This window comes from Antrostomus carolinensis, unplaced genomic scaffold, assembly GCF_000700745.2.
Source record: "Antrostomus carolinensis isolate BGI_N321 unplaced genomic scaffold, ASM70074v2 scaffold19564, whole genome shotgun sequence".
NCBI lineage: Eukaryota > Metazoa > Chordata > Aves > Caprimulgiformes > Caprimulgidae > Antrostomus > Antrostomus carolinensis.
This window is the reverse complement of record NW_010313053.1, coordinates 4,420-15,902: the sequence shown is the minus strand read 5'-3', so window position 1 is coordinate 15,902 and position 11,483 is coordinate 4,420. Positions and strand designations below refer to the sequence as shown.

The window sequence follows — 11,483 nt, the reverse complement described above, 5'->3', positions numbered from 1 at the left end:
TTCATGGTGTGCTTGGGCATTACCTGGGACATATCTAATGGGTTCAGGCTGTAACAGGGTCAGGAACCATGCCAAATGCTACACATCCTAGGCAGACCTCAAGTCTGTAGTAGGACTGACATAGGTTTAAGGTCCCCTGAAATGCCTGACTTGTGGATATCTAACCCTCTGGGGTGCAGTCCAGAATCATGTGTTGGACATTTTGCATGTTTTCTGAAAATGCTTGGGGATCTACATTCCCAGGGCTGACCAAGCACAGCTGGCAAGGTGATGCCTCAGTCTTGCAACTAGAAGAAGAGGAACCTGCAGATGTAGAGTCCATGTCCCTGGACTTCCTTTTTTTTCTCAGAACACTGAACAGAGCTCACTCCTTTTTCTAAAAATACAGTGGGGGTGGAGGATTTCCATCCAGATGCAGAATTGCACCTGCTTTTTAGCCTAGAGGTTAGTGTGCTTAAGCAAGAATTTGGGAGATGGGAATACAATTTCCTTCTCTACTTGGAGAGGTTCAATTTTCCATCTCACATCTTCAAACAGGATGTGCAAACCACCAAAATGAAGCATAAGCATGGGAAGAAAGAGGTTAAGAGCTCTTTACAGATTAACTGAGTCAAGGCTGGAGGTCTAGATTTCTCTTTGATACTCCCCTTTGTGGAGACACGTGTGTTTTGTATCAAGCAGCCCCTGGAATAAAGACCTAAAGAGCTCCTCAGGGAAGGGTGCTCACTGAGTCATGCTCACACTTTCACCTTTCTCCAGCCTAAAGGAAACCTGCATTCCTTTCTGCCCAGTGGCAGAGTTTCGTCAGGAGGGTGGAGAGCAGCTCCACCCAAACAAGCCAATAGTCTTGTTATTAGTGCACACCTGTGAGAGGTGGGAGTTTTGATTAGCTGTACACATCATCAAGCATCACTGCAGCCATGGTCACGGACAGCATGGTTTCCCGCTATTGAGTCACAGATGAAGATGATAGAGCCCACAGATACAGTCATCCAAATGGTTCCCAGCAAAGATCTATCCTCTCTCAATCACAGAAGCCAAACTCAAGTTGGCTTAATATGCTCATCAGTAGTCTCTCTACTTTTCTATACACCAGCCATCTCCATGATATCTGGAAACCTAATGGCAGACTCCATCCTGAGAAGCAGCTCCCAAGAAAGACATTAACAGCAGGTAGACTGATGCTCTGGACACAATGCCATGACCACAATGCCATGACCACAGTGTCAGACACAGTTGTTTGATGCTTATCTCACGACAGAAAGACACATTCTGCTTATACCTGGGTGTGGAGTGGCTGTTGCTACAAGACAACATCTAGTTTTGGGTTGAGCAATGCAAGAGAGAAGGTGATAAATCAGAGGTGGTTTGGAGAAGGACCACTGGAAGGATTAAAGGTCTAGAGGACAGACCTTCCAAGGAAGGAGTCAAAGAGTCCACCAAAGTCTATCAAAGGGATATCCTAGACAAACTGCATCTTCATAGAGAAGAATGAAGTTGCAACAGTGAGCAATCAAGCTTAGTAGAGGGGTATAATGAGAGCCACTGGCTGTAGAAGTTGTATAAATCAGAGCAGAAATATTTTACATAAGGGTTGTTTTACACATGGTTGATAACTCACCACTGGAACAGCTTATGAAAGCTTGGTGTGGAGTCTCTGTCACAGGACATCTCTGTGAAATTTGATTTTTTTTTTTCATTCATACAAGAATAAACTGTAACAGAAGTTTTATCAAATGGTTATAAAAAAAACCACCTTCTTGCCTGTGAACACTGAATTTACGTCATCTTCCTTTCCTTGCATATGTGATAAGCAGAGAGAAATTATATCTAACTAGATTACCTTATAAATAAGGACAGTCTCACAGGGACAGGCTGGTACTGGGCTTTGGTTGATATCACTGAAAATTCAGAGAGGCTTTTGGCACACAAGCCTTTCTCCCTATACACCACCCCTCATTTCTATTCTCAGATCTTCAGACCTGAAATGACATTTCAACTGGAGTCCCTTATGACTCCTGTCAATCAGTGTTCAAAACCTTGCTCAGGGTTTATTCCACCACTGACAAAGACACATGAGAATCTAGATCCTCTTGAGTCCTACAAGCTCTCTAAGGCTGCCCTAAATGCTACATCAAATGGCTTCTTTCATGTATTTGTCAAGTTTCATCTTAAAGCAGGTGGGATTTCTACCCTGTCTTTGTTTTTAGAAGGGACACAATTTTTCCTAGCATTTAAGACCCTACCTCTGATTGCCAGTCTAATTTAACACATACTAGTCTTAACTCAGCTTTATTCCAGTGTGGCATTTTAGCTTAAGGAGTTTTTTCTTTCTGTAGCTCTGGTTTCAGTGTTTTCAATGTAGTTCTGGAGGAAAAAATCATATCTCCGCTCAACCCTGTTCTGCCAAGCTAAAAAGAGCCAGTGTTTTCCAGTGTCATTTATTGGGGTTGATTCTGTTCTCCCAGTCTTCCCATTAGTTTCCATCTGCATTTTTTTTTTCTCATCAGGACTCTTTTTTTCTTGACAGAGGCAATGAAATTCCAGATGAGATGCCACCAGGGCTTCATGTCAGGGTGCTAGCACTTCCATAGTCACCCTGCTAACAACCTCCCTTACACTCCACCACACAACTTGATATCACCTGCGTTTGTTTGTGTTTGTGTTTGGTTTTGTTTTCAGGGCTCCAGCTCACTGAAGGCTTCTAGTTATCTTTAGATCAACTAGGTCTTCCCTTTCTTCCACAATTTTACTGGCATGCTCCCAACTTCCCTCTCCCTGAAGCCTGGCACTCCCACATACTCAACTGGTCTGCTGGAGCTTTAACAACTCCAGCTCTGGTGGTTTCCTGATGCTCTGCCTTACAGCCATGTCTGAAAGGTTTTCAAGCCAGTAGACAGAGTTGAGTGGCTTTGCACTGGCCAGAGGCAAGCAATCCTTCATGTCCAGACACCACAGTGATGGACAGCCTCCACTAAGCTGGACAGACTCATTTAGTTTCCTATTTATATCACTATTTCTTCAACCACACTAAATTATTCTGAGGATTTCTCAGCATGCAATGACTTTCAAATACGGGTAGACCATTAAAACTTCCCTTGTGTGGACATCTCCATTTCTGCAAGCTACACACAATCTGCCAAACAGCCTTTTAGTGTTGAGAACTCTGGAGTGTCAACCCCTCTGTGCTTACCTATCGAGGCATAACCACCTGGAATACTTAAAGCACTGGATCTTTTCCAGTTTCATGGCTGTTAATTAAGATATTACTCAAATGTACCTTGAACCACCCAGTTATAAGAAAAAGATCTGGATATAACCAGGTCTGGTGGCTTTCACAGAGTGGACATTTTCCTATATAGCCAGGGAGGTGTGTTTGAACTGTTTTTCTTTATGTACCTGGTCTCTGACAGCACAGCAAGATAAAGATAAATGATGGTTTTCACTCTCACAGCTCAGCGAGCGTTAGGCTGCACGTCTTTCCCTCCCTTTCCCACGGCACAGTACTGATCCTGCTGCCACAGCTCAATCATTTTTGTGTCATCCATGACTGTGGAAATTTTCATTAGCAATGCCTCTCAAGTTACTGAGAACCCTTTAGGGAGTAGCACATTCCCCCCCCCCCAAAAAAAAGCCCCATTCTCAAACTGGTAAAAAAAGGATAGGCTCCTGGGAACAGCAACAATGCCCATGTGCATTGCCTTGAGCAGTCTGTGACAAGCAAACCCCCAGTAATTAAATCATCTTGTGTACTCACCTTGTCTCTATCCCTGAAGTCTCTGAGTACTTTACAGTGATTCACAATTTTTTCTGGCTATGTCTTATTTATCTGTTTTACGAGAAATTACACAATGATGGGTTTTTTCAACCCTGGGTCACCACAAAACCAACCAAAAAAAAAAATCTATCAGCTTTCCCTATGACATACAAAATGCCATTGGCTCAGTCAAAAGGGAGAAGCAAAGCACTGATCCCTTACTGAAAGCTTTTTTAAGCTGTTTCCACAAATGTTGTATAAGACAAATATATATATATATATATATGTATGTTTGAAAAGGTTGCTTTGAAATGCATAAAGGGAAGTTTTTCTATCAGGAATATACTGCAGTGGGAAACTTAATTCATTTCGCCATGTTTGGTTTATTTCCCAGCTTTAGAATAAAATTTGGTAAATAATTGACACCTTTGCAAAAGACATAGCACCCTACTCTGCCAGCATGACCCCTTAAACAAAACAAGAAATTCAAATCCCAGACTTGGAGGTACCATCTCCCATGCTTATCTCCACTGGCCATTCAGTGACTTCCATGCCCAGCAGCTCAGCACCAGAGTTCAGTTTATAACTAAGCTCTTGGGAGCCAGAAATCAGGCTTGCTTATGCACTTGATTTGGGAAAATAAACATGGTTTGGGTAAACCCAGACATGCCAGCTTCCCAACTGCCAGTCTGGAGAGCAGTAGGGATGAAAACATTTGGTGAGGCTGAGCAGATGTATGTGGAAGCCCAGCCTGCTGCTGCTTGCGTCTTGACTGTTGTTGCCCAATGCAACATGCCTGACACAACCCAGCTCTCAGCTCACAGAGTCAGACTGGAAGGAACAAACATACCTTGTCACATTCCCCATCCAAGTACTGGCTTGGGGCCACCCCTTGCAGTGTAAACTGTGTTTGTCCTTTTCCATGGGATCAGCCCCAGGACGGTAAACCTGAAGAAGAGACAACACATGGCAGGAGTCTACTTACCGTGGTGATGTCACCTCCTTGGGGAACTTGTTCCTCTACAAATCCCAATCCAGACTGGAGCTGAGCTCTCCCTTGATCACGCCGAGGGAATCCGCCCACAGGATCAACAGGAGATAGAGGGTGGGAAAACATATAAAGGTCCCTGAGAGCAGCTCTCCTTTACTGCCCCAGCTGCACGGATCTGCTCTCATCATGAAGACACTTCTGATTGGGTTCCTGCTTGGCCTGACATATGTGGAGTTGGGTAAGACAGCAGCATTCCCAACACTGCAGGGACCCCTTGGGAAATGCTTTGGAGGGGAGAGGAAAGGCATCAATGCAGAAAGACTTTGCAATCCCAGGCAGGGGAAATAACATTTTTTTTTAATGTATTTAAGAAGTTCAATGGAGAGGATAAATGGGGAAAGGGGATATGTATTCCTGGTGGGGAGAGCTGTGATGCCTGATGGAGAGAAATGCATGTCATTCAGACACATAGGTGGTTGTCTGTCAACCAACCCTGGTCACACCATACCTTGGGATGGAGGGGACCAATATACTGCTTTATAAGATTAAGGTATAAATGGGTGCCACATGGCACAGGGCACTACAAGCATGAGCAAGGACTTGAACCAACAGCCTCTACTTAAGCTGCCAACCTGTTCCTTCAGGGATGGGATGGGGTATGTTTATCCTGAGCTCCTATCATCCCTAAAACCTTCTGGTTGACTGCTGGAAGCTCTGAAAACCAGAGAATGAGTCTTCAGTACAGATATGGGCAAGGATTTGAGAAATAAATCTGAGGGTTTTGTAAATGTTTGTTAAACCACCAGCTCCAGTGTTTTCACTAATTTCTAGATATGAGGATATAGGTGGAGACAGGCAATTCTCCTGTGTCTGTTTAGTTTGATCTCTAATGTGTCTGGGTTTTGGGCAAGCAGACAGCAGGGTCTGGTAATCTCTGTGTTCTAACTCCATCTATTTGTGACCCACCACAAATACATCCTTAGCCTGGAACAGAGTCATCTTTGGGGTGACACCAAGTGGCCCCAGAGATCCTCAGGCTGCTTTCATTGGACTCTGAAAGATCTCAAAGGAAAGGCAGCCTGAGCAGAGGTCACACATCTCCATCTCTAGGCTTGACTACAAGGAGATCATTCAGAGGGTTGCAAGTGGAAGAAGGCTGAAAGGCATACACCTTGCAATTCTTTTATGCATGGAAGTGTGTTGGGTATCTTTTTCAGACTTCATTGCTTTTTCTTTCTACTCTCCTTAATCCTTCTACTTGTCTTTAAAGCAAACCCAACTACTCGCTGAGGGACATGCTCTGGGTCAAATCCAGGGCTGAACCAGGGTAGGTGCAGTTACTTCTATACAGTTATTGCAATTTTTCACATTTCATTATCTGCTGGGGTTTTTCTTTCTTTCAAGATATTTTACAAGTGGTATATTATTGGGGGGTTGTTTTTTTTCCTCCTTCTGGGTGTAGACCTGTCCTGGATTTAATGTGTTTACTGAGGAACTGACAGAGTAGGTTTAACCCATGGGTCTCAAAATGCTTCATGGAAACAGAGAAGCATCACCACCCTTTGCTTTATAGTTGAGATGGAGGCAGAAATGGTTTTTCTGGGATGATCCAGTGGGAGGCAGCTGGTCTAGGCACAACTCTTGCAGCACAGGAATATGTCTGTGACTCAAAATATACCACTTATTTTCCAGAGCTTTGAAAACAAGGGGTAGAAGGTGCTGTCTGACAACGATGAATAAAGACTTATTGGCCTCAGATCAGGACACAGCATTGTCCTCTGTGTTCAGTTCTTCTCTTTTGCTCTGGTGCTTATAGTTTTAGGCTTTCCACTTCCACTGCAACCTTCCTACAAACCCAGTATCCTCTGAGTAGCCCCCTCAGAGTCAGTGAAAAATAAGGAGCTGATTATTTTCTTCCTTAAACTTGCTCTTCACTGGAAGTAACTCCCCCAGATCCCATGGCACTCCTCTGCTCACCTGTGAAAATGATGAGGTTTAGAAAACAGCTCAACCCAAAAGTTGCAGATCAGTTTCTCAGATGTTTTAAACTAGCAATTCTCCATCCATATATGAGCCAATCCTACACACTCAAAAACATCCCTGCGCTTGCTAAGTTGACAATATGTTTTCTCTCTCAGTGTGCACTAGGTGTTAAAATATAAAACAAGCTTCCATGGATCATTTGGAAGGGATCTGCTGAGGTCCTCAGCTTGGGTAAATGGGGATGGCTTCACTGCACCTTTTACAAAGGATATGGCCACAAGAACACCACCATTGCTCACATTAAAAACCCCTTCCTGCCTCTGCAAAGAGGACAAAGAACGATTTTGCGTTGTGTAGGCAATATTGCACAGCTGAATTTTCCAAAGGAGCTGCTAAAAGAAGTAGATGCCCTGGAAGTTCTTTCTAGAGTCAGATATTCAAGCTACTGCCTTCACAAATGTTTATTCTTATCACAAAGTCCCAGAGGTTTCTCTCTTAACAGCAGATTCTGCAGAACTGTAACAAGAAAATATTGTCTCTCTGCAATTTTACCAATAGATGGCAGTGGACACATTTGGGTCATTCATCAGCTGCCTTGTTGGTAGAAGGAATGTAGAATAGAAAATATTAAACCAGGATGGTTTCTGTCAACAAACCACGCTAGCACGACTCTGAAAAATATGCACACTCGATATCTGCTCGCTATGGATGGACATGTCTCATGCTGAGAACTTTGAGGAACTCCTATGACCCATGCTTGCATATGTAAAGGTGTCCAGGCAGCCAGCGAGAGCTTTGTAGCATCGTTTCTTTTAAAAAGCAGCAGTAGCTCCTGATAAAAGTATTTTTTTAGGCCACATTCAGGATCTCTGATGCAGCTCTGAAATTTAAATTCTGCTCTCAGTTACTGAGTTCTGCAGAAATGCGTCTAAACAGGCACGAAGGAGCTGTCACTGTGGGTGGAGGGACGGGGGAAGTGCCAGTCTTTCTGTGCTGCTGAATGCTGCTCTCAACAGAAGGAGACTGTTATTTTTCTCTCTGTTACAGCATCTCTCACAGAAGATGCAAAGATCCTATCAAAGCTGCTCAAGCAGTAGGTTCCTCTAGATCCCTGCTCTTTTTGGGCTGCTGAGTCCCCAGGGTAGTGATCACCCAACTCCCACAACACCATCCTTGTCCTTTGGTGCTGGGGTTTGGTCTTTCCATCCTGACATACCCAAACTTTGCCACTGCCTCCAGCTGTGTGTAATTTCTGAGACCACTGTGTCTTGGTTAAGGGGGGAATGAAGCACTGACCATCACATAGTCCCCACCACAGAGCAGAGAAGCTACAGGCTTATGTCTTTGACCATCTCAGATCCATTCTGTTTCTCTCTGCAGCCCAGTCCTTACGATGTTACACATGCAAGGAACCAACGGACATTGCTAAGTGCAGAACAGCCACTGTGTGCCCCCCAAAAGCCACTGTGTGCACAACAACGCTGCACTCTGTAGACTCAGGTAAGTTTCTTTGCTTGCTATGAGTGCTTGTGAAGAGAGATGCATGTTTCGTGGGCCAAATGATCTCATGAAGTTAGGATTATAGAATCACAGAATGGTTTGGGTTGGAAGAGAACTTTAAAGGTCATCTAGTCCAACCCCCCTGCAGTGAGCAGGGACTTCTTCAACCAAATCAGGTTGCTCAGAGCCCTGTCCAACATGACCTTCAATATTTCCGGGGATGGGTCATCTACCACCTCCCTGGGCAACCTATTCCATTGTTTTGCTACCCTCATTGTAAACAATTTCATCCCTATATCTAGTCTGAATCTCTCCTCTTTAGTTTAAAACCATCACCCTTTTTCCTACTGTGATCCACTCTCTGTGATTCTGTGATACTGCAACAGGTCCTGATAAAGAGTTTGTCCCCGTCTTTGTCCCAACCTGCTGGCCACACTTCCCTCTCCCCTTCCCAGTCCAAATTTGGTTTATCCTTTAACTTCCCTTTAATAATCCAGGTGGAGTTATTCAATTTTAGAGTTGGAAGGAGAGCAATCCATCAGATTCAGAGCTTCATAGTGAAACACACAGGACTCATTCTGCTTACCCAGTTTGTTTTGCCTTTCCTAACCCTATGCCCTTCCAGATCCTGAACCTATAGATATGTGCTAACATATCACAGAAACCCAGAGGCTCTTTCCTTGCTGATGTTCCCTAGATGCTTTCACCTAGCACCATGTCCCCATTGACCATGCCAGCATTACAGCAGTGCCTCTTAGCACTGCCACCTTCTATGCAGAGTCATTGCAGGAGCAACTCACCTGAACAAAATACACAGGGACTTGTGTCCCTTGTCCACACTCAAATAAACTTAGAAGGAGCAGGAGGGAGAGAGGGAGGCAGCAGGGACAACCAGTGGACCTGTTCCTACAAGGAGCAGTCTGGACTACAGACACGTGTGGATTTGAGATGCTCAACCTCTTATTTGCCTTTATTTACCTATAAACACTTTACTTTTAATTTTTCTCCATTGCACAAAGACAATATTTCTTGATGTCAGCTCTCTGCACCTTCCTTCACCATTCCTTTCTCTATCTTATTCTTCTCCCTTTCTAATCTGCTTTTTTCAGGTTACCCCTTTTTTGGCAACATCACTGTGACCAGAGGCTGTGAGGAGGAATGTATCTCCTTTAATGGAATAGGAGCAAACAAACCCAAGTCATGCTGCTACACTGATCTCTGCACTGATGACACCAGGAGTCGCAATGGGGCCAGAAGCAGCTCTGCAGCACTGGGTCTGATGACCATAGTTGTTGGCATGTTCCTTCAGTGTGCTCTGTAATGTCACAAGTGCCCATGTTCCAGCCAAAATATCCCCACTCCTCTCTCTGCCAAGCTGCCTCATGAACTCTTAGATGCCTTGGGAATCACCTTCTTTGTTGATGTGTGCTTTCATCCATCTTCAATGCTGTGGATTCAAGTGGATTCAAGCCAAGAATCTGTACACCTGGGCCTAAAACCCTCAAATTTCCAGTTTCCAGCTGCTAAGCAGATGTTCCTCACCTTCAACTACTTCTGACCCCCAGGACCCACATCTTCCCCTACAGCTTGTCTCTGTGGGGAGCAGTAGTGGATGAAGTGCTCTGCACAGCTGGAGGGCCTGAGCAGTGCCATCAAGGCTGATGCTCTGGGGTCACCCTCAGCAAGAGCAAGGGCTGTATGAACGTTGAGTGTGGACAGTGCTTTTTTCACAGGTCTCCTCGAGCTCCCACACAACCCGTGCCTGTGGACCTCTGTTATATTCCTATGCACAATCCCAAAAAATAATCTTGCAACTCTCCATCAGGAGCTTGATTTATTTTCTTTTCATTTTTGGTGCCATCTCCTTAGTCAGAGCAGCAGATGGATCTTGGTCCCCACTCACTACCTGCTCAGCAGAGTGTAATTTGCCATTGCAGAGAGCTGGCACTTAATTCTGCCTAGAATAAGCTATGGAATGAGTTCATAAAGGCTCAGCCTTCATGTGTTGAGATGAGATGTATTTCTAGAAACCTCAAAACATGCCCTGACCAGGGCAAGTTAGATCTGTAAATGCAAATTTGGAAGTTTGACTAGCCAAAACCCTCTATAGCCCTTTGCCTAAACTCACGTTGCAATCAGAGCTCCTGAATTTCCCTTCCCAGATGTTTTACAGATCATTTCAAACAACTTCTTCTGTTACTCTGCCCTCCCCCATCCCCTTTCACAGCAGAGACTGCAGGAAAGGAAAAGTAATTATTAACCCAGACCCATAACTCTGGGAAAAGCCAATAGCTTCACTCACTGCCACTTAACAACACTACTGGGTCACGTTTGAGGATTTACTGTGTTCTCCCTTGGAGTAGCTGTAAGACTGATTTTGATGCCCTATCTGCTGTAAAACCAGATGGAGTGAAAGTAGATACAAATGAGACAAATGTGCCCAGATCACAGCCCTCTCCGGAAAGGAACTTGCCATTTGCTCTGTTCCTATTGCCAGGGCTCATCCAAGAGACAACCTGCAAGAGCAAGAGCAGAGTGGAGCATGGGTACATCCCTTGCACCATCCTTGTGCAGTCATGCCATCCCTGCAACCTCCTCTGTGGAATAGTCCATTTTTACTCTGTTTCCATAAAACTCCAGCCAGGAAACTAAAGGAATAAGCAGGGGGACTCATTTTCTTCATTGCACAGAGGTAATTGTTTCTCAAGGTCTGTCTCAGTACTATTTGCAAGAAAACTTTGACAAGGCATTGCATTCCTTGGCAGAGGGCCCTGTGCAAGCCTGAGGCTCAGGAGGCTGATGATACCCTTTGTTTCTGGAGCTTTGTGCTTGACTAAAACAGCCACAGATTCCCTGAGACACCCTTTCAATGCTGAAGATCTACAAGGGGAAAAATGCCACTGAGAGGATAATGAATTGAAGCTACTTCAGTGCTGATATTCCACCCACCCTTGCAGACATGGAGCACCAGCTTCTGCTTCCTACTCGTCTGTTCTTTGTTTCCCCACTCCAAAAACAGTCTGATGTGTCAGACCAGAAGCAAACCACCATCACTGCTATCCTGAGGTCAGACTGTCTTTTCCATCCTGGATTCAAGCTCTGGAGTAAGTCACTGTCCCCAGTGACCTTTCCACGCTGGCTGCAACATCCTATGCTGTGCTAACATGGGTTGAACTTTCCTCCATCTGTTGCACACGCAGATGGAGCAGAGTCTGGATACAGAAGGGAGGGTGAGGGTTCCCTTCTGGATGA

General features: G+C 44.7%; 1 protein-coding gene across 1 annotated transcript; it reads left to right on the top strand.

The window, feature by feature from the left end:
• Positions 1 to 4,934: 4,934 nt before the first annotated feature.
• On the top strand, positions 4,935 to 9,552 carry LOC104519985 (secreted Ly-6/uPAR-related protein 1). Its single transcript, XM_010167226.1, has 3 exons — positions 4,935 to 4,986; positions 8,112 to 8,231; positions 9,341 to 9,552. Exons 1-3 carry the CDS (start codon positions 4,935 to 4,937, stop codon positions 9,550 to 9,552), a joined length of 384 nt encoding a protein of 127 aa, XP_010165528.1.
• The last annotated feature ends 1,931 nt before the right edge of the window (positions 9,553 to 11,483 follow it).